At 54.5% G+C, this 27,062-nt stretch overlaps 2 protein-coding genes and 1 long non-coding RNA gene across 3 annotated transcripts; 1 reads left to right on the forward strand and 2 right to left on the reverse strand.

Annotated features, from left to right (window-relative positions):
* Positions 1-354: 354 nt before the first annotated feature.
* On the reverse strand, positions 355-13,738 carry TFR2 (transferrin receptor 2). Its single transcript, XM_082644865.1, has 19 exons — positions 13,390-13,738; positions 12,812-12,872; positions 12,317-12,569; positions 12,030-12,216; positions 9,010-9,150; positions 8,819-8,930; positions 8,594-8,716; positions 8,082-8,198; positions 7,814-7,953; positions 7,283-7,446; positions 6,475-6,594; positions 5,970-6,052; positions 5,827-5,890; positions 5,671-5,738; positions 5,512-5,588; positions 5,332-5,416; positions 5,016-5,243; positions 4,523-4,663; positions 355-1,113 (listed from the first exon to the last, which is right to left on the reverse strand). The coding sequence occupies exons 1-19, from the start codon at positions 13,407-13,409 to the stop codon at positions 832-834; spliced, it is 2,466 nt and encodes an 821-aa protein (XP_082500991.1). The 5' UTR covers positions 13,410-13,738; the 3' UTR covers positions 355-831.
* Positions 13,739-14,216: 478 nt separating this feature from the next.
* On the forward strand, positions 14,217-16,216 carry LOC309816947. The gene is made up of 3 exons (XR_014296077.1): positions 14,217-14,293; positions 14,402-14,483; positions 16,175-16,216. It is a non-coding gene; the product is annotated as an uncharacterized lncRNA (long non-coding RNA).
* ACTL6B (actin like 6B) lies at positions 14,287-26,894 on the reverse strand (the record flags this gene model as incomplete). The annotated part of the gene is made up of 14 exons (XM_082644785.1): positions 14,287-14,643; positions 17,720-17,806; positions 18,016-18,111; positions 18,207-18,287; positions 18,385-18,499; positions 18,618-18,679; positions 18,832-18,921; positions 19,610-19,716; positions 19,782-19,876; positions 20,539-20,636; positions 25,581-25,681; positions 25,986-26,151; positions 26,346-26,422; positions 26,870-26,894. 14 exons carry the CDS (start codon positions 26,892-26,894, stop codon positions 14,563-14,565), a joined length of 1,281 nt encoding a protein of 426 aa, XP_082500911.1. The 3' UTR covers positions 14,287-14,562.
* Positions 26,895-27,062: the final 168 nt, after the last annotated feature.

Below are 27,062 nucleotides of genomic sequence, written 5' to 3' on the forward strand. Positions count from 1 at the left end.
GGACCACCAGGGAAATCTTGCTTTTTGAACAAGAGGCCCCACATTTTCATTTCGTACCAGGCCTTGCAAATTATGTAGCCGTCCCTGGTCCCAGGAGAAGGTACAGAGCCAGCCCCCCCCGCCCCCCCCGCCCCCCCCCGCCCCGCCGTGGTGGTCTTTGGAGAAGGGCCTTCCTTATTTCCTCAGGCAGTTTTCTTAGTTCCTTAGGTAACAGGAACAGCTCCTTTCCCCATGGAGACAGCATTCCCACTTGCATCCTCTCTGGCCCCTTCTGCCTAACCCTTCCCTAGCTCTCAAGGGAGGGATGACTGGGTGAGGTGAGGGTGAGGAAGATGCATAAAAGTGCCTGTAAACAACAGATGCCACAGGTGGTTTATTGAGGTTCAAACACCAGCCCCTCCCACTGCAGGACATGGGTTGGCCATAAAGTTATGGTCCCAGCGGATCTTTCCCACCAAGAAGGCTGGCCAGGTTCCAGGGCCTAGGAAACCTTCCAGAGTGGTCTCTAGCTGTAGAGGGGGGACCCTGCTCCCGAAGAGGAAGGGGCTGTGATTGACAGAGCAGATGCTGCTCCCTGATTACCTGACAGTATGACCATCCCATTATGGAAGGCACTGCTCACCTACTCCTACGTTGCAGGGCCTGGGGTGTGTGGGTGTCTGCGTTGGCGTCATTACTGGGGCCCTTGGAGGTACGGTAAGGGCTAAAAATGAGTCAGTAATGGGAGGTGGTGCACAGGCATCTCGGTCACCCAGAAATCACTCGAAGGGAGAGCAGGCGCTCTCGGCAGGGGGCAGGGGCATGTGCCCCGCCCCCACCAGCCCACGGGCCTCAGAAGTTGTTATCGATGTTCCAGACGTCCCCGCTCAGCGCGTTGGCTGCCCCCTGCAGCGTCCAGGTGAGCAGGGCCAGCTGGCGCCGGAAGCGGCTCTCCTGGAAGCCCAGGCCCCGCGCCACCTGGGCCTCCTCCCCAAGGGCCCCGGGGCCACTCGAGCGCAGCAGCCGCACGTGGTCCAGCAGGGCACCCAGCGTGTGGTCTCCGCGACCCAGGAAGATGTGGCGGAACGGTGAGTCGGCCGCCGACACGTACTGGGACAGGAAGTAGAACTCCACCTGCGCCGAGAAGGGGATCAGGTTGGAGCCCGAACAGCAGTTCCAGACCAACCTTGGGACCTCATGCGCGCTTAATAAATATTGTTGGGCAGCCTCTTTAAGTCCCACCTCCCTTCGGCTACCCAATCAGGAATGGTCGTTCTGTAACGTCATCGGTAGTCAGGTAGGATGCGTCCTCCCACTGTGTTTTGGGTTGGATCCCTTTCTTTCTACCCCTTGAGCTTCCAAGCCTGCATCTTTCTTCTTCACCCATTCGCTTCCCTGCCCAAAGCCTCAAAGAACCGTCTATCGTCCTGCTGTTCCTCACCTCCCCATACCCCAGTCATTCCTGCCCACCTGCGTGAATGCCCACAACCCAGAGTCAAACGACAAGGGGACAGGCCAGCCCTAATGAAGTGCCTGACTCTGGGTCCTCACCCTCTTGACTCAGATGCTGTTGGTCTTTCCCGAGATGGCCGCGCTCCTAGCCCAGTTCTCCCACCTCTCTGCCAGCCTCTCCGGTTCCTTCTGCTCCCACCTGTGGGCAGGCCCAGGGTTCGACCTCTACTTTCTCCTCTTCTCATTACCTACAATCCAATAGTTTTCAACCCTGGCTGCACATTAGAATCACTTGAGGAAGATTTTTAAATTACCATTGCATGGGTGCCACCCCAGCAGAATCAGAATCTCTAGGGGTGGTCTCACACACTCATGTCTTCTTAAGTCCTCCACCTTTCACTTAGAGAGCTCATCCACGCCCCTGGCTTCAACTGGGACCTCATGGGGACAATTGCCAAGTCTACTCCACAAATCATCGCCTGGAATCCTGTCCCCCAGTCTGCTGGACCTCCCCACTGGGGTAGGGGGTACCCAGCCACAGCCTCACACACATGTGGACACCAACTTCTTCCAAAAACTTGACCTTCGCACCCACTTTCCCTCATGAGCACCATGGCGTACCCCAAGTGCCAGGCTCTCAACCTCAAAGGTGAATAAGAGTTGGGTGTGGGCTTCCCTGGTGGGGCAGTGGTAGAGAGTCCGCCTGCCGATGCAGGGCACACGGGTTCGTGCCCTGGTCCAGGAAGATCCCACATGCCGCGGAGCGGCTGGGCCCGTGAGCCATGGTCGCTGAGCCATGGCTGCTGAGCCTGAGCGTCCGGAGCCTGTGCTCCTCAACAGAAGAGGCCACAACAGTGAGAGGCCTGCGTACCGCAAAAAAAAAAAAAAAAAAAAAAAGAGTTGGGTGGACACAGGGGCAGACTTTGGTTTCCAGTTTCTCTTTGGGGTCAGACTGCCTGGTCCTTAATTTCAGCTTCGCCACTTACTGTGTGATTTTGAATAAGTCACTTAGCCTCTCTGAGCCTCAGTTACTGTGTACAATAATAGCAAACTCACAGGATTTGGAGGAGTCCTACGGGAGAAAGTGAAGTAAAGCCTTAGCACGTGATAGCCCTCAATAAATGGCAGCTGCTATTATTCTTCTTCTCTTCCCTCAACACCCAGTCTGTCCATTTTTCCTTCCAAATGTCTCACATCAGTTCAATCCCCTCACCCACCCAGAGCTCAGCTATCACTAACTTTGTTCCCTTTTCAAGCTATTTACACTCTGGCCAAGTATTTCCTAAAATTCCACTTTGCCCACATCACCGGCCTGCTCAGAAACCTTCCAAATTTCCTTGATACACAGACCCCCAAAACCCAAACATCCTTTTATTTTTTTTTTTGCCTTGCCATGTGGCATGCAGGGATCTTAGTTCCCTGACCAGGGATCGAACCTGTGCCCCCTGCAGTGGAAGCGAGGAGTCTTAACCACTGGACCACCAGGGAAGCCCCAGAACCCAAAGTTCTTATACTGGCATTCAAGTCTCCCCATAGTTGATCCCTAACCCACTCCCCTCCGCTCCTCCACAGGGTTTCTGTTCTGGCTCTGCTGGTCTACACACTACTCCCAAGGAAAGCCAGGCCTACTGCACTGCCATGCCCTTATTCTTGGTGTCTCCATCCTGAAACATGCTCTTTTTGCGCCAACCCAAGTTCTGTCTGTTCCTCAAGACCCACATTATAGTCTAAAGCAGGGGTCAGCAAACATTTTTTGGAAAAAGCCAGATCGTAACTATTTTAGGCTTTGCAGGCCACACTGTTTCTGTTGCAACTACTCAACTTTGCTGCTGTAGCACACAAGCAGCCCCACAATAGGAAAATCAACGAGCATGGCTGTGTTAAAATAAAACTTCATTTACGAAAGCAGGTGGCAAGCCAAATTTGGCCTGCTGGCTAGTTTACCAGCCCCTGGGTTAGAACCACAAAGTTCCCTGGGTCTGGCGCAGCCCTGTTTGAGGTTCTGAAGCCCTGCATCTTTTACTCTCCAGCCCTGAGTCTGAATCGTGTCCCTTACACACAGATGCCCTTTATCCCTTGGGGGTCACATTGCAACTTCAGGGATAGGGTGAGGGGGGTGTCTTTTTTTGTCTCTAGAGTTTGGCACAGCAGGGGTTAAAGCAAGATCTGGGAATGAGAATGAATCGCCCATTCCAGGAGAAAGGAGCCAGGGCCAAAGAGCAAGATGGGTGGGCTTATGAACAGAAAGACGGTATGAATGATGCCAAGGGAAGCAGGCAGGGACACAACAGGAAAAAGGAGGGGGGAGAAAGAACAAGACCTTGCAAGGGCCAGACATATCATCCCGAAACTGCGCATGTGTACACTGCCAGGTCCCGGTTCACCCCACACTCACTGAGGATGGCCCTGCTTATCATTTTGCCCTATAGACTTTTCCCCTAGCCTACAGTCCCTACCCACCCATTTCCAGAGATCAAAGGGCTGCAGGGTTGAGTTCTTGGGGTAAGGAAATGGAAGGAAGAGGATGGGTTGGAACTGGAGCTGGGGTGCAGGTTGCAAAGTATTCAAAGCTAAGCAGGAGGGAATAATAATCTTGTATAACTTTCACATGTCACCTCCTCCAGGCAGCCTTTCTGGGTTTCATCCATCTCACCAGAAGTAAGAGAGCTCTCTACGCTCTGAATTGTTTACACCATTTGCACCTCCCAAGCCATAATCCTGTGCCTCTTAGACCATGGACCACCGTGGACATGCTTCTTCTCTCCAGAAGGGAGAGGAGGCGGTGGGGAACCGGAGGGGGCGCGGTTGTCCCAGTTCTGCCATTAGGTGGCCGGGAGACTGTGGCTAAGGGGCTGACCCTCCCTGTCTCATCACTTTTCGGGCCCGCCTCTGTGGTCGCTCCAGCTTGGCGGGTCTGTGAGCAAAGCACTGTGAGTCCAGGACTGGGAACGCCCCGAGGACAGGGACAAACGAAAGCGGAACGAGGGTAGGACAGCGCACTGGCGGAGAGCCGAGAGGAGGGGGGGCCCCGCCCCGCCGGAAGAGGGCGGGGCGGGGCGGCCGGCGACGGCCGGGCTGGGCGGGGCCTCACCCTCATAATGCGCACGTTGTACATGCGCGTCAGCCTCTCGTCGCTCTCCTCCGAGCTGTAGATCTCCTTCCGCAGCTTCTCGGCCGCCCGGATGTAGTCCCCCCGCGCCGAGTACACCCACTGGAGGGTCAGCCCGCGGGCCTGAGGGCGAAGGCGCGGGCTGGGGCCGGCGGCAGGGGCCATGACCCTGGCCTAGGGTGGGGGTCCAGGTGCTGGGGGACGGAGCTGGGACCCCGGGCCTGGCAGGAGTGAGGAGGTATAGGGGGACAGAATGCTTGGGGCAGAATGAAGGGAGAGAGAAGACATGTGCGGTTGGGCGGGTACCAGCTGGGTCCTAGGGCCTTAGTGACTGGGGCAGGAGTAAAGGGGCCAGGTTGCCAGAGGGGCCCTAGACCAAGGGGAGAGGGGCCAGATCCCCGGGTCCGGGCAGCACTTTAATGGAATATAGCACCCCCCACCGCCAGAAGCCGGGAGCAGGGTTGGCGTCTTGGACCTTGAGGTCCCCGGAGAACTCATTGAGGCTGCCGATGTGCCTGAGGACCACATCCCCATAGCGGCCGAAGTCGAGGGGCAGCAGGTGATCGTGGCTGAGCCGGATGAGGAGCTGCCCGGCGAGCTGGGCCACAGCCTGGGCCACGGCAGGCAGGCGGCCCCGCAGTACCCTGTGCAGGTTCTCATAGGTGTCGTCCTTCGTATGCAGGAACGGGTACACCGGGCCATCCTGCCGGGACAGGGCGGAGGCTGGCACGCGGGCACAGTGCAAACAGGCCCAGGGGCTGCTGCTCTGGGGCAGGGCCCGGAAGTCTCACCTCCATGAAGGAGAACTCAACGGCAGGGACCCCTGCAAAGGCCGTGAAGGAATAGGCACTGCTGTCCATGGGCAGCGGCCGGATCCTGGGGATGGGCAGGTTGGAGCGCTGTGTGGGTTCAGGGTCCCCCCACATATCCCCCCCCCCAGCTCTCTTCCCTCTCCTCCCTGCCCAACTTACACCTCAGCTTCCCAGCTGTGATTGTTGAACACCACCTGCTCGAAGAGGGTCTGCCCACTGCGGTTAGGAGAGTCCACCTGGGGGCAGGTTGGGGGGCACCAGTCAGGCTCTGGCGGCCACCAGCTTCCCTTCATCCCCCACTCCTGGCCAGGCTCTTGCCTGCTTTAGGATGTTCTCAATGAGGCTGATCAGAAGGGGGCTGGTCTTGGCGTGGAACTTGTCATCCCCTGCGGAGAGGGATGCCGGGCTCAAGGCTTGGCCCGGAGGGCAGGGTGCACCGGAGGGGGCCCAGGTGGTGGCACTGCCCCTGCTCACCCAGCACTGCGTTGTCCAGGCTCACATAGACTACGGCTTTGAGGTGCAGCACGCTGAGGTAGCCCTGTGGGTGAGGGATGTGGAGTATGAAATCCCCCTGCCTCTCCCCACTGCCTGACTACCTGCCCAGGACCCCAGGTTACCTCCAGCCACTCCATGGAGCCCACACTCCCAAAGTCACCACCATCCCAGCTGATGAAGAGAAGACTTCTGCGGGGCCGGAAGCCTGGGGGCGGGGGGGGGGTGGGGGAAGGAGGGAGGATGGGCTTGGCTGGGGGCCAGGCAAAGACCCACCTTTTGTCTTCCTCTGTCCTGGTCCCCTGGGGTCTCTCCTTCCCTCCCATCAAGCCACCATCCCAGCCCATCTCACCTGGGTCTGCCCTGACTCAGCTGTATCAGTGATGGGGATTGCTTACATAGGGAATCTCCTGCTTAATCTTCACTCAGACATGGACTTTCATGTTTAAATGAGGAAATGGAGGTGAAGTGACTTGCCCAGGGCCACACAGCCAGGACATGGAGGAGCCAGGTTTGGAGCCCAGGTCTCAGTGGCCACCCTCCAGCCTGTGCTCGTAACTGCCTCTCTGCCCTGTCCTAGCTCAGACCACAACCCCAGCTGCCCGGCCCAGGCCCAGGCCCTGACCTTACCATTGCTCACCATGGAGGAAAAGGTCCGCACCAGCTCCAGCAGTATGGCGGTCCCCACGGCGGACTTGGCTGCTCCTGGGCCCCATGCATCCCTCTGGGCCCCAATGACAACATAGTGATCTGGGGGAGGGGATGTTGGGGCCCACCTCTTACATGGGCAGAACCCAGAGGCTTCTCCCTCGACCCTGGGAGGGTCCATTTCTCCAGGACCCTCACATCTCTGCAGCCTCAGCCCTGCAATCCCTGCTGCCCCTAAAGAGAGCGCCTCTCCTCCCCTTGGCCCTTCCTGGGTGTGCTGCTCCCTCTTCACATTGCCTGGGGTCATTCTGGGCTCCATTACCTCCCTGATTGGGGTGCTCCCTCTGTTCACCAAGTCCTGACAGGTTTCAAATCTCTCTCTAACCCTTCCCACTCACACTCCCACCACCAGCATCCTCATGTGAGCCTCATCACAGGCCTCCCTGTGCCTCTTCCTTCAGCGCTTCTAGGTACCACACTCTTTGGCTCAAGAACCCACTTTGATTCCCCACTGTTATCCACAACAAGTTATGCTTGAAAGGCTCATCTATCTAGTCTGACCTCCCTTTCATGCTGTAACATCACCCAACTTACGCTTGCTCACCTCTGGTGCTAGGGGACTCACTACTGTGCAGAACTGCCCATTCTGTGTTGGGACAGCTTCAACCGTGAGGTCTCCTCACTGCCACCCCCCTCAGTTCCAGCCCATCCCCAACTTGCCAGCCTCCCTCCCTGCTAACCCCAGCTCCCCCGCTGCAGGGTGTGGGTGATGCTGGATAAGCAAGCACACCTGGCTCTGAGCGGCCCTCGATGCAGCCAAAGATGTTGCTGATGGGGGTGGAGGCCCTGTGGTTGTTGACCCCTAGGTGCAGGCCTGGCCCAGGGCCCAGGCGATAGGGGGAGACTGGGAGGTGCCCCTGCCATTCCTGGGGGGCCACAGGGCCTTCAAGCTTCCTGGGGAGGGGTAGAGCAGAAAGGGTTAGAAGTGGCAGAGAGTCCCAGGCTATGGAAGAGTCCAAAGCCCCCGCTTCACTCTTTCTCTCCCTCCCACCCTCTGGCTCCAGCTCTCTGCATCTGTACTCTGCCTGAGGGGCCAGTGCAGCCAGGCCTGCCTTGGACAGTTGTGCAGGTTGTGTCCTGCTCAAGAGTGCCCAGCAGAGGTGGGTGTGATATACAGCTGGAGCTCCACTCACCAAATGGCAAGAGGCCATGCCCACCCAGAAGAGCCACCTTGTTCTAGTTCACCCAAAGGCACCTTATGGGCTAGCTGCAGCCAACCTCTCCCTGCCTCCTCCCCTCCTGGTCCCCACATGGCCCCCACCTCAGTAGGAGGGAGGCAGTGTCCGCGCTGATGGGCTGGGCTGGGATGGTGGGGAGGCCCGAGGACTGGACCGGAGGGAACTGGGTTTGATTGAAGGAAGGGAAGCCAGGTGTGTAGGGGTCTCCCGTTCCCAGGTGCACCTGTGGGGAGAGGGTTGCCCACGCTGAAACTGTGAGCCGGACTCCCCAGAATAGGGCGCCAGCCTCATCCTAGGCAGGTCTGCAGCCCTGGGACCACAGGAAGGCACTACTGGCTCCCCGAGACTCACATGTCCATACACAGCCCGGTGGCTGGACAGGCTGAGCTTGTGTGGGCCCTGGGAGAAGTCTGCTGGGTCCGGGTATATGAGCACTCCTTGGGCCCCAAAGTCCTGGGCACTGGCCACCTGGGGAAGGGAGGTGGCTAAAGGACCCCTTCTCCCAGAGCAAACGGATTTATAAAGGCTGAAGGAGCAAGTAAAAGTGGAATGGCACGGCCTCTGATCTGCAGCTGTGGATCCACAGAGAGGCTGGGGGCACCCCCTGGACCTCGCCTTCTGCCCTCCCGCAGTGCCTCGGCAGCCCCCAAACCTCACTGTACCCCACATTCCCTCCCGTTTCTGTTCCCCACCCCAACCTCCTGATTTTGTTCCCTGCCCACGGTTTCTTACGACCCATTTGGTTCTTCCTTTTCTCTCTGTGACCGCCTCCTAGACGCTTCCTATTTGCTGCCAGCCGATCCCCGGACTCCCCAGCCGGCACCCTCCCCGCTCCGCCCCAACCCGCATCCAGGGACCCTCACCTTCTGGGCAAAGTTGATCACCCCCAAGCGCACCAGCAGGAGGCGCCCCTTCGGCTCCACGCCCCGGGCCCGCAGGTCCTGCAGGTCCTCCGGCCGCCCGTAGTGGGCGTACACCAGCTCTCCCTGGGGAGGGGAGGATGGGGAGGACAGTGAGGCGCGCCCCTGCCCCACCGCCAGGGAAAGCGTACGCTGCCCCATCCTGGGGAGCGGGCAGAAGGTGCTCACCGTGGCGTTACCCGTGGCGCTGTAGGGGCAGTAAACGTCCGGGTCCTCCAGTGGCAGCTGCTCCCCATGCTTCCCGGCGGCATCCACCCAGTGCAGGGCATTGGGGTGAGCCCTGAGGAGCGGGGGTGGTGAGCGACCCACCCACAGGCCGCCCACCCCTCTCGCCCCCCAACCCCACCCCCTGCACTCACGGGTCCGGGAACTGCAGCCCCACGTAGTGTGTGTCCATCCACACGTGGTCCAGCTTCTGGCGCAAGAGCACTGCGCGGAGGTCCTGAACCAGGGCTGCCATCCCGGCCGAGCCGGCTACCCTTTCCCGAAGGCTGGTTTGCCTGCGCAGGGAGAGGGGGGATGGGGGCGCGGGAGGAGAGAGGGGCAGGGACTTCTGGGGACCTGGAGGAGAGGGCGGGACGGGGAAGGATGCCAGAGGTGTGGGGTGGCCCCAGCTCCGGGCAGTGAGGGGCTCTTAAGGCTCTCCTGCCATCACTACCAGAGTTGTGCTGGAGGGTCTCCAGGGCCTCCTTCTGCTTAAACCTCAGCTTCTGATAGCCAGGGGTCCTGTCCACTGCCCCTTAGGTTCTTCACAGGTCAGGCCAAAGTCATCAGTCTACCTACTGTCCCCTCCACACATACACTGGCCTGTGCTTTGCCCCAGGCATGAAAACACTTTTCTTCCAGAGGGCTAGCTAGGCAGAGGTGAGGGGCCCTGCATCTCTCTCATCCTCCAGCTGGGCCTAATGGAGACACCTTACACCAAGGTTGCCGGTGGAATCTGGGGTCACTTGTCTGGTTGGAGACTTCACCCTGTCTTCTTCCACAGTCACCACCTAACTAGCCAGCCTGCTGTCACTGGAACTCTCCCTGATCTTCCATCTCACCTGTGCCAGCATGGCCCCTGCATGGCCTCTCTCTCAACCAGCTCCACCTGTGCTCTTTCCATGGCAAATAAACTTCCCTTCTCAGCATCATCACCGAATACCCCTTCTACCTTTTGCCTTGGCAGAAACCTGGCTGTCCCTTGGGAGGCTAGGTCTCCTTTGGGACATGTGAAAAAGGCAGCTCAGGCTCTCATACCACCCAGGCCCAGAGAGAAGGTGTGATTCTGGTTCCACTGTTCACATTTCTGACCATGAAACTCTCTTCCGTCAAAGTCCGTGTCATCCAGCAGTCCCACCCTCTGTCCTTCCTCGCTGCTGTTATCTTTTAGCCAATTGGTCACTTATCCACTTTCAGTGAAGACTTTGGCACCTGGCCAGCCACTTCCCAGGCCACATCCTGGATCTTGTCCCCAGAACTCCATCTCTGGAATACTGATCCAATTTACTGAACACCTAAGTGCTAGGCATGGTGGTAGGTGCTGGAGACTGCAAGATAAATAGGACACAGTTTATCATATAAATCTTAAAAGTTCCAGAATCTCACTCCCTGACCAGAGCTTTTCATGTTGGAACTCACTCCCTTAGGCTCACTATACCTGTTCTTCAACCCCACGGAGCACTCCACACTGTCCAATTTCTCCATGTCTATCAGCTCCTCCCTGGTTTCCCTTCCTTCCCCAACCAACCTAGAGTCATACATCACGTCATTGCCCGCTCCCTCTCACTGCTCCCGTCTTGCCTCCCTGCCCTTTGATGGCATCCACAGTGCCACCCCCCACCCCCTAGATCTGTCAAACCATCCACTTGCTCAGGCTGTACCCAGACTACTAAGTGTTGCTCAACGGAAAAAACAACACAACAAAGAACACCATGCATGTAGGGACTTCCCTGGTGGTGCAGTGATTGGGAATCCACCTGCCAATGCAGGGGACACGGGTTCAAGCCCTGGTCCAGGAAGATTCCACATGCCGCAGAGCAACTGAGCCCATGCGTCACAGCTACTGAGCCCACACGCCACAACTACTGAAGCCCATGTGCCTAGAGCCTGTGCTCCACAACAAGAGAAGCCACTGCAATGAGAAGCCCGCGCACCACAATGAAGAGTAGCCCCTGCTCGCTGCAACTAGAGAAAGCCCACGCGCAGCAATGAAGACCCAACGCAGCCAAAAATAAACAAATTAATTAATTTAAAAACCAAACCAAAACAAAAAAACATGTTGTTGATGCCACAGATTCAAGCAAAATGGATCCAGCAGTGTATCAACAAATAATAATACACTTCGATCAAGTTTATGTTGATCTCATCAAGACAAGGAAATCTATTAATACAAATGACTACATAAACGTTAAAGAAGAAAAATCATGTGATCATATCAATACATTCTGGAAAAATATTTGAAAAAAAATTGATTCTTGTTCCTCCTTTCCTGATCATTAAAAAGAAAGGGAAAAAGTCTCAGTAAGTTAGGAATAGAAGGAAACTTCCTTAATTTGCTTTTAAAAACCTAACTGGGGGAATTCCCTGGCGGTCACTGCTGAGGGCCTGGGTTCAAAAAAAAAAAAAAGCAACAATGCGACAATGACAAAGTATTAGAAAAACATTCCTATGAAAGTTAGGAACTAGGCAAGGATATTTACTATCTCATTACCTAAATTCATGTCCTCTCCAATGCAATATGAAATGAAAAAGACATAAAAGATATATGCATTGGAAAAGAAGCTGTGCGTCTCACTAAATATAGGTTATATAATTTTCTACTTAGGAAACCCAGGAAAATCCACTGAAGAAATGATTCCTGACCTCTTCTCTGGACCTACCCGGGCAGCTCCATCCCAGTAGGAAAAGGTGACCTCAGCAGGACAAAAGAAACGCTAGCCTGCTCACGCTGGGCTGGCAGACCCCCCAGATTGGGGGATGGTCTTTGCCCACACATGCATTTGCTTCTTTTTCTGATTCCCTAAGTCCCCCCTTCTCAGAGCCCCCCAGAGCTCCCCACTGCCACAGGTCACAACCCCAGCTCCAAAAAAAAAAAAAAATACAAACCCCAGCTCCTCAATGTGGCATTCAAGCCTTTTCTGGGTCCGTCCCACTTCATATGTGGACGCTGGAGCCCTCTGTGCTCAACCAGGCAGCTCCCCCAGCTTCCAAACGTGTCATCTGCTGCCCTCCCTCCCCTCAGCCCCAAATGCCTTCTATCCTTCCCAGGACCACTGAACAGGGAGGCCAGGGCGGCAGGTGGAAGGACTCAGGGTCCCGGGTGAAGAGGAAGGGAGGCTGAGTCTGAGCAGATGATGGGTTTTGAGGGCCTGGAATGGGACCGGCGGATCCTCACCTGATGGTATCTTCCAGACGCCCCTCCCCCAGGTGTCGCAGAAACATGGCCTGGAGGTCGCTCCAGTACAATGTGCCCTGGTGGGAGTCCGGGCCCAGCTCATGGTTCATGTCCTCGCTGACCACCATCACGTCATCCCCACATGCCTGGCAGGACCCCCGGAAGACCACGTAGCCCAGGAGAAAGGCTGGCGGGTGGCAAGATGGAGATTCTCCTTGTGCCCCTCTCTGGACCCCAGATATCCCCCCCAGCCCACACCCTCCACTGGGGGTGGGGATGCCTCTCACCCCCAGTGAAGATCAGTAGGGCTGTCAGGACCAGGTAGAGGGTGGCTCTTCGTCCTGCTGCTGCCCAGAGTCTGGGGTTTTGCCGAGCTGGTCGAGAGCCCAGGGGCTCGGGGCCCCTCAGCTCCATGGGGAAGAAGTGGGCTGGTGGCTCGGTCCCCTCCTCCCTGTCTTCCTCTTCCTCCTCCAGGGGCCCCTGCTGGGGGCCCTCCACACGCTTGTAGATGGTCTGAGAGGGTCCTGGGGACAACCTTTGCTGTAGGGGCGTGGTGGACATGAAATAGGGGAAAGAGGCCTGGAGGATGGGGAAGAATCTGGCAATAACAGGGTCAGTGACTTCGGGGTGCTATGAGCACAAGGCAGGGGAGAGGGTCCCAAGAAGCAGGCTGGAGGGGAGAGTAGGAGGTAGGGAAGGGGAGGGGCCAGCCTTGGGGTTTGGGAGGGGACTGAGGACCTGGAGAGAAAGCCTAAGGGTCTCCCAACCCCACTCTATCTTACCGCTCTCTGGAGTAGACCCCAAAGCCGCTCCATGCTCGTGCCCCCTCCTGAGCCCTGCAGTCTGTCCCCCACCCCCAGTGATAAACCGTTTGTGGGAGCCCCAAGAGGCCCCTTATCAGCCCTGGCAGGCGGCCTGAGCCCAGGCCCTTCTCTGCCTCCCCCGTCCCAGGGTGGGGGCACAGTCCGGGCTTCAGTTCAGCCTTCCAGACACAGCCCCCAGCCCAGGCTAGAGGATGAGGGGCTGTGCCCTCCCCTGCCAATCCCTCCGCAGTCCCACTCCTGCCCTCTTCTTGCAAAACAATCAATTTTTTGGCCTTGGGGCAGACTTTGGCCTCTAGTTCCCGTCAAGGCTGGGGGAGGAGGGCTGATGGCTGGGGAAGGCGGAGATATGGATGCCCCCTCCACCCTCCTGCTTCCTCCCCTCCCAATGTCCTTGGGGACCCCTTCCTAAGCTCCCAACCATGAACACCTCTGCCCCTTCGTCATCTGGCTTGCAGGCTCCCCAATACCCAAGCCCTGTAACACATTAGCTGCCCTCCCAGTGGGATCCCTAGCTGAAGGGGCCACAGTGGTATGACCTGGGGTTTGGTCTGGCCATGTGGGTGTCTGTCCCATTGGAATCAGGCTGCAAGGGGGGTCCAGGCTCCTGCTGGCTGCTGGGGAGGGAGGTGTATGGGTGGGAGCACAAGGTCAGGCAGGACCGGTGAGTGCTCCAGGATGGGGATCCTGCCTGAAGTCAGGGATCTGTGGGTCAAGGCCCACCAGGCATCAGTGGAAAGAATCCTGGCCAAGGCATGGGCAGAGCTAGGTAATGTTGGACAAGTCATGCTCCTCCCTAGGCACCTGTGCCTCTTTGGTTACCAAAGGACTTGGACCACACGGGTTTCTATCTCTTTGGGGTCTGGGGACCTCAGAACACAGGCACAAACTACTAAGTTTTACCTACAGTTTCAGGCCGGGGGCAAGGAGCTCTGGAATGGAAGGGCTCAAGGGCCCGGTGTCGGGGTCTTCCTGGGAGACCTCAGTTCCTACCCAAGTTGGGAGAGAAGTTCTGAGCTGCTGGGGCGTACCGGTGCCACATTCCCTGCCCCACTCTTGTCACCGCCTAGCGCCCCGGAAAAGACAGCGCAGTCCCGGCTCACCTGAGCTGTGGGTCCAGGGGTGCTTAAGTGCGGCCTCTCGGGCGGCCCGAGGCCCCGCCCACCCAAGGTCCCACCTCCGGCCCCGCCCAGGCCCCGCCTCTGGGGCGGCTCCTCGGCTCCGCCCCGCCCCTACCGCCGCATCCTCTCTCCGGCTCCCACTTCCCGCCGCAACTCAGCTCCTCGCTGGGCGCCTAATTGAGCCACTCTTCCGAGTTCTCGCTGCGTGATCCTCCCTGGATTGCGGCCCCTTTGAAGCCTGAGGCATCCGTGGCTCCTACGGCTCTGCCCCCGCCCGCAGACCTTGCCCTGGCGTCCACCGTGCGATTCCGAATGGGTATAGGTGTGGTCCTCCCTTCTCCTCTCTCCAGACCCCTGCCCCCACTGCCCACCCCCAAAGAGGCCAACTTTTTTTTTTTTTCTTAAAACATTTTTACTCCTTTCAACCCAGAAACATCGAGGACGAGTGGGGAAGGGAAGAAAAGCGGGCGCTGGGAGCGTTGGGGGCTTCGATCTGCGCTGGCGGAGCAGAGGTGGGGGAAACCATCTCCTTGCTTTCGCGTTCCCTCCCCCACCGCTGCAGGCGGGCCTGTGGACGGGGAGCGGGCGCCCTCAGGGGCACTTCCGCTCCACACACTGCTTCCCGCCCTCCTCATATTCCTGCTTGGAGATCCACATTTGCTGGAAAGTGCCCTGGGTCGGAGTGGGGCGACATCGGCGGTCAGGGAAGCCCTGGAGAGAGGAAGAAGCGCCTCCCCACACGCCTCCCGCGCAGGCTCGACCCCTCGGAACCTCCTCCTCTCAAGCCCACAGCCCTCCCGCAGCCACCAACTTGCCCCATCTTCCTGTCCCCTCCTTCGTATTCAGAGGGCGAATACCCGCTTCATATCGTTCAATCCACGATTCATTCATTCAACAAGTATTTATTGAGCACCAGTCTGCCCGGGGCCCAGCGCTGTTCTCGAGCTGGGAGGTGGAGCTTACAGCCCCAGGCCAGCCAACCGGCGCCCCAACACTCCACATCCCTTCTCCACCAGATACCCTATCACTCTGTCAGGCCTTCCAAACACGCCAAGTCGCCCTCCTTCCCCCCAAAAATCTTTCCTCCTCCCTCCCCACCATTCCGACACCACCTAACATCAGGATATCAGGATATTAGGATGTCGTCACTTTGGCGCCCCACCTCCACCCTCCCGCTGAAACAAGCGCCTTGAGGGTCTCCAGCCCTGGCATTTCAGACTGCACCCTCTCTGTGGTTGTCCTGCCTCTGCCTGAAAGTTAGTATGTGTGTCCCTGCTTCTGTCCCTTGGCGTGTCCAGGAAGAACACACCTTCCTGGACCAGGTCATTCCCCTCCCTTCTGCTCACGTGCCAAAGCCCCACCCTTCCCACCATCTCTGGTTTCCAGTGCAGATCTCCGCGCTGAGTTCCAGACCCAAATACAGTAAGCCCCCTACATACCAACGAGTTTCCTTCTGAGAGCATGTTCTTAAGTCCAATTTGTTCCTAAGTCTAACAAAGTTAGCCTAGGTACCCAACTAACACAATCGGCTATGTAGTACTGTACTTTAATAGGTTTATAATACTTTCCCCACAAGTATATTATGTCTGCTGAAATAAATATAGGTACTAGAGATCCAAAGAAATCATAAAGACCACACACAATACTGAACGCAGTTTTAACAAATGTGGTCACAGTGAAGTAACTGGATTAAAAAAGATGATATCTGATTTTTATCTATCATTCTAGTATCTATAATATCTAATGTACATTCCCATTCAAAATTCTTCAGAGTGAAATTATTTTATGGGCTTGAAATATAATTTTTAAAGAAATGTTTTATTCTAAGGTTGCATATTCTAAGAAGTTCTGCACTGGTACCAATGAAATGAACACTTCTATTTTTTACTAGTACTGTACTACTGTACTCTATACAGTACTGTAAACTGCACAAAAGCAAATCACTTGTGGAGGATGCACGCATGTGACAATGTACGCCAGACACGTGAACTAACTATGTGATTGGACATGCGAACATTCGCATCTTTGAAAGTTCAAAACCCGAAGGTTCGTAAGTAGGGGACTTACTGTACTCAGCTGTCTTTGGACACCTCCTCCTCAGTGTCCCCTGGGACCTCACCCTCAACATGTCCACAACTGTGTTCACTATCTTCGCCCACACCTGCCCCAAACTTGCTTCTCTGGTCTTTCTCACCTTCTACAGTTGCCCTGTCCAAATCCAGTGGCCATTCGCTACATGGAACACTTGAAATGGAGCTATTGAGCACTCGAAATGTGGCTAGTCCGAAATGAGATATGCTCCACATGTCGAATATATACCGGATACTGAAGACTAAATCCAGAGAAAAGAATGTAAAACATCTTAACTTTTATATTGATGACATATTGAAATGATAATACTTTGGATATATTGCATTAAATACGATATATTCTTAAAACTTAATTTCACGTGTTTCTTTGGACTCTTTTTAAATATGGCTACTAAAAATTTTTTAATGACATATGTGGCTCACATTACATTCCTCTTGGACAGCACTGCCAGGAGCTAGCATCCTGGGCCTCGTCCTTGAACCGGTTCCCTCTTACCTCGCGTATCCAAACAGTGTCCACATTCTGTCAGTCAGACCTCTGATAAGCTTTCAATTCCACCCCCTGATATCTGCTCCGCCATCAAACGCAGGTCACAGTGGAGACCACAGCAGCCCTCTCCAATCCACTCTCTGCTCTGCAGCCCAAGTGAGCTCACTCAACTCAGATCTCACAGCATCTGCCCACTGCCTTTGGCCTTGCCTGGCTCCCCCCAGGAGCCAAGCACCCTCTCTCCCACTTTGCCTCATATGTCCTCACTCACTCTTTCATCTCAGCTTGAGTGCCCCTTAGAGGCCCTTCATGACCCCTGAACGAGATCAAGTCTTCCTTTGAAGGAACACCCCACACTTTGTGATGACCTCCTGTTTAATCGTCTCGGCTTCCACACTGTTCCCATGCACAGAGGCGGGGTCTAGGTCAGGCTGTCTGTCCACTTCAGGTGCACTGGAGGCCCTCAACAACTGTGTGACTGACACACTCTCAGCCCTGAGCTAACTTCAGGGGTTCAGTCTCCTGTCACTCTGACCATTGTTACTGTCTCCTTGGGGGCACCCACTCTAGTGGATATCTTCCTTGTCCTGTCATGGCCCTGCTGTCCCCCTCTGTGTGGCTGACACCTGCCCCCCCAGATGCAGTTTGCATCTTCACCTCTCGCTCAGCGTCTTGCCTCTACCCCAGCAGCTGGTCCAGACTGAACTCCCCACCTACCGCCCCAGAACCAACCTGCCAGCCTCCTTCTGTTTGCCCCTTGCTCACCACCCCATCCCCACCGCTACCCATTCCACGACTCCAGGACAATAGGAAGAACCTCCTGGCAAGGTCCCCTCACATCCAGCTCATACCCTGATCCCCAAAGACTCATGTCTGACATAACCTTCCCAAGCATGCCTGTGGCCATCACATCACCTTGCCCCAAACCTTCAGGGTCTCACCCCGGCACACAGGACCACCACAATCTCATCCCAGCCAACCTCTCCGGCTTCCTGTCCTCCACTCCCTGATTTGTGTCCTGATATAGGATCCACCTTTCTGGGAGCACTGACTGCCCTTTCATAAATGTTTGTTGAATGAATGAATGAGGAGGCAGGCAAGGCGATGGGGGCTGTCTGGATCTGCCCTTCCCCACATTCAGCGCTAGGCCAGGCCCCTCCCCTCTCACCAGTGAGGCCAGGATGGAGCCCCCGATCCAGGGGCTGAACTTGCGCTCCATGGTGCTGTTGCTGGCGATGAGCTTCAGTCTCATGCTCTGGGGAGAAAGAGGGGCTGCGGGAAGCAGACACCTGGCTTCTGGGAAGGGGCAGGGCTGGGGGTAGGGAAGACTGGGAAGCCACAGCAGGAAGGGGCCACTCTGGCGGCCAGAATGTTTGCTTGATGTGTGGGAAGGAGGAAGGACTTGGTCCTGAAGGGCTGAGCCAGGACTGGAGTCCAGGGCCCTGGCCAGGGGTGGGTTCCTACCGGTGGAGTCTTCTGGGAAAGCTCTCGATTGAGCCTGTCAGTGAAGCCCTGGAGCAGCGTGTTCCCACCAGTGACAATGACACTGCCGTACAGGCCCTGAGAGCAGGGAGGAGGCGTGAGCAGTCACGGGACAGTGCCCCCCCACCAGCTTCTCCTGGGCCCCTCTGCCAAGACTCAGGCTTGGGCCTCACCGGGCGAATGTCAATGTCGCACATGCCGATGCTGGTGGTCACCACGTGGCCCACACCTAACATGGTGTTCCCCGAAAGGCCCTGCAGAGAAAGGTGACTGGTCCCCTCTCCCAGACCTTTGTGATCCTTCCCAGCTTCTCCCACACCCCAGGATCCAGGGCCCTCCACCCAGCCCCACCTTGACATTGGAAGGATCAAACAGGCCCTCAGGGATGCGGAGTCGCTCCGCACCATAGTCTGTGTTGTAGCCATTGGGCATCTCGTAGTGCACTGTGGGCATCTGCGCAGCCACCCTGCCCAGGAAGGAGCAAGACTCTGCTTGGGGGTGCTCCCAAAAGACCAGAGGTCCCCCCTGAGCTCCAGGCCTGCCCCCTTTCCCCACCCCCACCCCCAGCCATGAGCTGCACTTACTGCTCATCGTAGGGAGAGTCTGAGACCTGCAGCACGGAGGCCTGGAAGTCCTGGATCACCTCCTGAGAACCCAGGGAGGTGGTGAGGGCTGGGTTCCCACCTCAGGCCCCACCCCACCCTGCCTGCAGGGCCTCTGTCCCTCCCCGCGGCTCGTGGCAGGGGACTAGGAGGTGGGGGGGTGCGGGGGTTTTGCGGGATTTCTCCAGCGCCTCACATTGCACATGTAGTTATGCCAGGACTTGGAAACCTGGGGTAACTTCTCCTTCTTCTTCCAGTTTGGGGGGGCGCCCTCCCGTACGGGCTCCTGTGGGGACACAGCCTGTGAGCACCCTACCCCATCCCACACTGGCCCAGCCCACCCTGACCACACCTGCCAGCTCTGCAGCTAACGGGCACTGGGTTCTCTGCTCTGTTGCCCAGAAAAGGTGTTTCTCCCCCTTCCCTGTTAGAGGAGAGAGAACGGGGAGAGCCCATCCCCACAGATGCCATGTGTGCAGCGGGTACAGCTGATCTGAAAGGCTTTGGTCAGAGAACATTGAGGGCCTGGGGAATCCAGTAGGCGGCCAGACCTTAAGGAAACAGCCTTTTACGGATCCATGTTCCACGTGGGGGTCCCTTGCATGCAGTGTCTCATTTAACACTCACGGCAGCCCTACGTGCTGTTATTCCATTTTACAGGGGAGGAAACTGAGGCTTGGGAGCTTCAGTCTCATGCTCTAGGTCACACAGCTCTTCTGTGGCAGAAGCAGACCTTGAACCTGGGTCTACTGGACACCAGAACCCACCACACTGACCCTCACATACGCATTCTGCTGGCAGTTGGCTGTGGGACCTCGGCCATATCCCTCAGCCTGTCCAGATCTCTGATGCCTCAACTGCAAACTGAGGGCTGAGGGTCCTTCTGGGGCCTGGCTGCTCCCCACCCTGATATCTGATGGGTCAGTGGGTCGACAGTCATAGGGTCAGTGCCCAGGACATCCCAGAGGCTCCACCTTGGCTGCGATCATGTAAGGCGGGATGATGTCAATTGCCATTTCCTGGAAGAGCTCTCGGCACTGCATGGAGATGAAGTCCCCTGCCAGGGGCGACTTGACAATGCCTGGAAAGGAGGGGGTGTCAGGGCCTGGTCCCTCAAGGCACCCCCGACCCCTGCCGAGGCCCCACCTTGCTGCAGGACGTAGCCATCGTGCACTGGAATGGCCGTGGTGTGGGTGGCCCCACTGTCCAGCACCAGACCTGTGGAGCGTCCATTTGCAAAGCTGGTGTGGGATGGGTAGGTCAAAGAGACAGCAGCAGCACGAGGGGGCTGGGGCCCGAGTCTGGCCTGGTCACTCTGTTCTTTCCCGGATCCAGCCATTCCCAGTCTGCAAATCTCTCCTTCTAGTTTGTGACCCATCTGCTAGAGAAAGGCAGCTGAGACCCTTGTCACTTTTTTCTTGTCTGAATCACACTCTCTTCCTCTCTTCCTTCGTTTTGAGCTCCCAGCCTCTCTTTAGGTTTAGTTCTATGTCCCATGGGCTCTCTGAAATTAGGGGCTATATCGCCCCACTGCCTAGCATAGGGTTCAATGCAAGGCAGATCCTTAAATAAAATAAATGCTGATTGGCTGTTTGGGAAGGGAACAAACACCTCAGTGTCATATACCCTTCCCTCCTCCCTCCAGCCCCAGCCCCTGCTGTCTACTTGTCCCTACTCTCAATGCTCAGCCTGATCCAAGGAATGGGAAAGGGCCACTGAGCTGGCCACCCCAAGGTCCAAGGCACTTAGCCCCCAGGGGCCCTCTGTACTAATGGGGCTCAGGGGGCTGTCTGCCCATCCAGGATATTACTCTCCATAGAATTAGGCCCAGCCTCCAGCTCAGAACGCCACACACCCCACCCTGACCCTCCACTCTGGCAGAGTAGCTTAACCCAGTGGATACGCAGTAAGCACAGCTGTCTTGCACAAGAAGAAGGCAGGAATGTTGTACTGCTCGAACATCAGCTCTGTCAGCTTCTCCCGCTTGGCCCGTGTGTTCCACTGAGGAGAAAGTGCAAGAGGGGAAGATTCAGGAAGGGAAAAGCACCGATCCATGTACATACCCGCCACCCCAACACGTATCTTGCGCTGAGGACAGAGGTCAGGTCCCCTGACCCTCATAGGTCTTCAGAATGTGAGAACTATAAAGAACTTTAAAGATCACAATTCAAACTCAACTGAAGAAAACAAAACTCAGAGAGGGAAACTGGCCAAGATCACACAGAAAGCTCTTGGTAGAGCTGGGTCTAGAGTCACAGTCTCTTGACTCGTAGCCCAGTGCTCTTCATTGTGCAATACACACTTCAGCACCCCCACCCCCAGCCGCCAGTACATCCCTCTTCCTCACTCTAATCATCTCAGAGGCAAGAAAGCTGAGGAAGAAGATTGCTGGGTAAAAATGTTGGACTGAATACAAACATCTACTTTTATTCCCTCCCAAGATCCCAGCAAAACTATAATAGAGGGAGGAATTAATTTAAAAAACAGCAATAAAAAAACCCCAAACTCACAAAAGCCAACAGGCACATAAAAAGATGCTCAGGGCTTCCCTGGTGGCGCAGTGGTTGAGAGTCCGCCTGCCGATGCAGGGGACACGGGTTTGTGCCCCGGTCCGGGAAGATCCCACATGCCGCGGAGCGGCTAGGCCCGTGAGCCATGGACACTAAGCCTGCACATCTGGAGCCTGTGCTCCACAACAGGAGAGGCCACAACAGTGAGAGGCCCGCGTACTGCAAAAAAATAATAATAATAAAAATTTAAAAGATGGTCAATATTTTTGGCCATTAGGGAAATGCAAATCAAAAGTACAATGAGATTCCACTTCACACCCACTAGGGTGGTGATAATAATTTAAAAACAAGACAAAACGACAAAACAGAAAATAACAAGTGTTGGAAAGGATGTGGAGAAATCAGAACCCTTGTCCATTGCTGTTGGGAAGGTTATATGGCTCAGCTGTAGAAAATGGTTGGCAGTTCCTCAAAAAATTAACACAGAATTATCACATGCCCCAGCAATTTCACTCCTAGTTATATACCCAATGGAATTGCAAACAGGTACTCAAACAAATCCCTGTACACAGCTGCCCACAGCAGCACTATTCACAACAGCCAAGGTGGAAATAACTCAAATGTCCATCAGCAGATGAACGGAAAAACAAATTGTGGTATATCCATACAATGGATTATCACTCAGTCAGCTACAACATAAATTAACCTCGAAAGCATTATGCTAAGTGAAATAATACAGACATAAAAAGTCACATACTGTATGATTCCATTTATATGAATGATCCAGAATAGATCTATCCATAGAGACAGAAAGCCAATTGATGGTTGCCAAGGGCTGGGGGCAGGGGGAGTGGAGAGAAACTGCTAAATGAAAATGGGTTTTCTTTGGGGGTGATGAAAATGTTTTGAAACTAGATAGAGGTGATGGTTGCAGAATATTGTGAATGTATTAAATGCCACTGAATTTTTAACTTAAAAAAGGTTAATTTTATGTCATGTGAATTTTACCTGAGAGAGAGACAGAGAGGCATAAACCCTTAAAGCTTGAGAAGAATAAGAAATGAGAAAACAGCAACAAATTTTTGAAGGTTGGAAATCAGTTAGGTGAGCAGTAACTGACTTAACAGATTCAAGAATGCTGACTCCTAAACTGGTAGTGGAAAAAGCCAACAACAGCCTGTGTTAAATGGCAGAATCCTCACAGGGATTGGGAATTGGTAGTTTCAGGTACCTCTGGAAGTGGAAGGAAAGGGGAAATAAAATAAGATTGCTTAAAGCTATTCAAGTAACAGATCCCTAAACTCTCATCCTAATTCCATGTCACTAGGCTATTGCCCACTCCAACCTCAGCAGAAGAGTGGAAGTTTATTCTCTGGAGAGAGTAGAACTGAGGGTCTCTGAACTGGTGGGACACTTGTCACTGTTGGGAGTGAGGACACTATACTTAAAAGAGGGGAATTAAGTGATGTCATGCATATTGAATGCTGATAACATCAGCCCTATTTGCTCACTTGGCTTCCAAAAAGGGGTTGGGCAGTCCTGTCTTCAGGTTGGAAGTCTTCCCTGTGAGTTACATCAAAGATCTAAAGATGCAACATCCCAGTCAGACCATCCTATAATAAAGACTGCAGTCAGCAAGTCCCCCTGCGCAATCAGCTTTTTAGTCCCCCATTCCTAAACAGATGCAGACAAGCAAGGATTTGTGGAAATCTGAGAAAAACCTAGGAAATGAGATAAAGACTCCCAAGAAAGGGCAGGGAAAAAAAGCAACTTGGAAGAATAAGTATACAAGGAGATGAAAACTTCCAAAGACAAAACTAATAATATCCCTATGAGGTAACAAGTAATATTGTACCCATGAAATAAGAATAGGATGCTCTAAAAAGTAACATTCATGCAATAATAAAGACCTCCCGGGAAATAAAAATACAGGAGCAGGAATGAATTAAAAACTCAACAGAAGAGGTGAAAAACAAATTGAGGGAATATCTTGGAAATTACAGGAAAAAGATAAAGAGATGGAAAATATAACAGAAAAGATGAGAACATTAGGAGACCAGTTCAGGAGGTACAAAATCCAAATAACAGGACTTCTCAAAAGAGAGAACAGAGAAAATTGAAAGAAATAAATCATCAAATAAGTAATTAAAATTTTTTCACTGAGTTGAAAGACATAGGTTTCCAAAATAAAGCGACACATTGGGTGTCCAGAGCCACAGACAAAAATAAACCCATATAATATTGTGAAATTGTAAAACACTGAGGACAAAGTGAAAATTTTATAAACTCTAAGAAACAAAAATAAGTTATACCAAAGGATCAGGAAATAAATGTTTTTGGCCTTCTTGATGGTAACAGTAGATGCTAGAAGACACTGGAGAAGTGCCTTCAAGATTACAAAGAAAAATGATTTCCAACCTGGAGTGTTATACCTTGCTAAACTATCAATCCAAGGTTAGACATGCAAGGTCTCAAAAATGTTACTTCTTATGACCTTTCTAAGGCAGTTAGTGGAAGATGTACCCCATGAAAACAAGGAAGAAAATCAAGAAAAGGAGTCATGGGATACAGGAAACAGGACTTCTAATACAGGAGAGGGGCAAAGTGTTTCCTTAAGATGATGGTGAAGGGAGATGTCAGGATGATAGCTACATCTTCTGCGTAGAAGGTAACTAGTCCAAAGCAGAGCAGGTCAGTGGGCTCCTGAGGAGACTTCTTGAAGATGAAATTGATAGAACACCTTAAGGAATTAATGTCTTGAGAAAAGATACAGATAACTGATGAATAATTTAGGGCCACATTATTAAGTAGATAGAAAAACTAAGGAAAACAGAACCAAGACAATTTTCAGTGCTAGAGAAAACAAAAAGTTGCACAGGAAAGGAAAATAAACCACAGTTTATTGCCTGGTTCAGGTCTGATTAGCATACATAATAATAAGAGTGTAAATACTGAATATTGATCTTTAAAAAAACCCAAAACCCTAAACTACAACTGTACTTTAGGTAAGAAATAAGAAATGTGTGTGGTGTGGGCTGGGGAGGAAAGAGAGCCAAATGCTCATTTTCTATAGTGGGAAATCCACAGATAATGTTTAAAGCTTAAAAATTCACAATCAGGGCTTCCCTGGTGGCGCAGTGGTTGAGAGTCCGCCTGCCGATGCAGGGGACACGGGTTCGTGCCCCAGTCCGGGAAGATCCCACATGCTGTGGAGCAGCTGGGCCCGTGAGCCATGGCCGCTGAGCCTGTGCGTCCGGAGCCTGTGCTCCGCAATGGGAGAGGCCACAGCAGTGAGAGGCCCGCGTACCGCAAAAAAAAAAAAAAAAATTCACAATCAGCCATTTAAGTGTGATATTTAGAGATATGAAAGGTAATGATGGGACTTCCTGGTGGTCCAGTGGTAAAGAATCTGCCTTACAATGCAGGGCACATGGGGTCGATCCCTGGTCTTGGAACGAAGATCCCACATGCTGCAGGGCAACCAAGCACACGCACCTCAACTAGAGAGCCCATGCACCCTGGAGCCTGCATGCTACAACGAGAGAGAAAAAATACGCACACCACAACTAGAGAGAACCTGTGGGCCACAACGAAGAGCCCGTGCCGCAATGAAAGATCCAGCATGCCGCAACTAAGATCTGACGCAGCCAAAAAAATAAATAAATAAAATAAACAGGGGCTTCCCTGATGGCACAGTGGTTAAGAATCCGCCTGCCAATGCAGGGGACACAGGTTCAAGCCCTGGTCCGGGAAGATCCCACATGCCACGGAGCAACTAAGCCCGTGCGCCACAACTACTGAGCCTGCACTCTAGAACCCACGAGCCACAACTACTGAGCCCACGCACCTAGAGCCTACACTCTGCAACAAGAAAAGTCACCGCCAGAAGCCTGAGCACAGCAACAGAGAGTAGCCCTCACTCACTGCAACTAGAGAAAGCCTGCGCGCAGCAACAAAGACCCAACGCAGCCATAAATAAATTAATTAATTAATTAATTAAGAAATAATAATAAATAAATATTTTTTAAAAAGGTAATAGCAAAAAAAAAAAAGCTAAAAGAGAGAAGAGCAATTGCTTCTGGAAAAGGGGCAATAGAAGGAGGAGGCTATGAATGGCATTTTTTTTCTTAACATACTTTATAAAACAAATTGATTCTTTACATGTATATATAATATTGACAAAGAATGTAAGTAAAAGGTCATAAAAGGACTTGGGGTGGTGGGGCAGTGTATAAGGTTGACTGGGGGAAGGGCAAGTGGATAGAGCTGGAGGAAAGAGGGAGGCATGGAGACTAAACCAGGGAGGAAGGAAAGTGGTTGAAGATGATGGAGTTGGAAGGAAAGTTTGAAAAGCAAAGTGGAGTGAGTGATGGCTTGAGGAGAGAGGTGAATGGTGGGCCCCAGGGCTTGACTAGCAGCTGGATGAGGCACTTACCGGGGCCTCGGACATGAGCACTGGGTGCAGATTTGGCTCAGACTTGACGTGTTTGCTGTAGGTGTGATCCAGGATCGCACGGAAGCACTCCCAGTCCTCGACTGGGGCCAGGAGACCAGTGGAGAGATGAGGGTGGGCAGGCAGGAGTCCAGGGACAGGAAGGAAAGGAAGGAGGGAAGGAAAATCCGGGAGAGGGGAAATAAGACAAGCTCCAGTGGAAGTCCCCCCTTCCCAGGAATCTGGCGGCCCCTGGTTAGGAACCAGGCAGCTGTGGGAAGAAGTGAGGGCATCCCTGGGACTTGGGCCGCTGCAAGGAAGACTCTATGGATGTGGGGTGCTGTGCCCCAGGTTGTTGGGTGTGGGCTCTGAGTCTGTGTCAGGAGGCAGTGGGTGGGGGCCCCGTACTCATGCCATTCTTGAGGGGTGACATGACCTCCGCTCCATCCCGAGGCACGTGGAGGGCATTGGTGTCGATGTGAAAGATCTTCCCTTTCTTCTCCTTCTCCCCCTCCAACTCCAGCCCGCCCCCTTCCTCCGCGGCCAGCAGCCCCACTGTGGTGGGGAAGTCAGCCTGGAGGGGGGCATGGGTGGAGAGAAATCAATCTCTTGCCCCGTTCCAGGCCCATGGCAGGGCCCTCAGCCCACCCCTGGGTTTACTCCCTCATTCCCACTCAGCAAAGCTTCTCTCTGGGCTCCGAGAGCCCTGGATCACTGAGAACCCTGGAGGGGAGCACTAGGTTTTGGGGAGGGGGCTGGAAGGCTCACCTTGGGGCAGTCCTCCCCAGCGTACCCAGCGCGGACTGAGAAGGAGCCAATGTCAAAGACCAGCGCCCCCACCTCATCTGTGCGGGGAGACAGACTTGTGAGGGGATCTCTCCCAAACTCTCTCCTCTTGGATTGTTCCGAAAGGAGGTCAGGGCAGAGCCACCTTCAACGTCGGATGGTGCGGGTGGGAGCTCGGCCAACAGTTTAGGGTCCTGAGAGTGGGGGTCGAGACTCCAAAGTCCCTTTCTGCTCAGTGGCCGTTTTCAGGCCACTCTCCTTGCTGGGCTGGGGGCCGGGCGGTGGTGGGTTGAATGGTAGAGAGGTTGGGCCCGGTGCGCGCGAACGTCCGGGGGCGGGGGTCGAAGGTGGGAGTGGCGCAGGACACAAACCAGGGGCTAGACCTGCTCGAGCGCCGAGGTGCCAGGCCCCAGGGTGCCCAGAGCTTGGGTCTCGCGGGTTCGGGGCGCTGGGATTCGGGCGAGGCCGCGCCAGGCTGGAGAGCCCGAAGCCCGAGGCTCGCTCACCTCCGCCGTAGACGCCCCCGCTCATAGTGCCCTCTCAGCGCTGCTCGCGGCCCGTGGGCGGCGGCGGGATCAGCACCGAGGCTGCCGGACAGCTCCCGGGACCCCGGGAGGGGCGGGGCGCGGGGCGGCCAATCGGGAGGCCAGGTTCCCCGCCCCCAACGGCGCCGCCGATAGGCTGAGAAGCCAGACAATA

Source organism: Mesoplodon mirus (genome assembly GCF_964341445.2).
Source record: "Mesoplodon mirus genome assembly, chromosome: 15".
NCBI lineage: Eukaryota > Metazoa > Chordata > Mammalia > Artiodactyla > Ziphiidae > Mesoplodon > Mesoplodon mirus.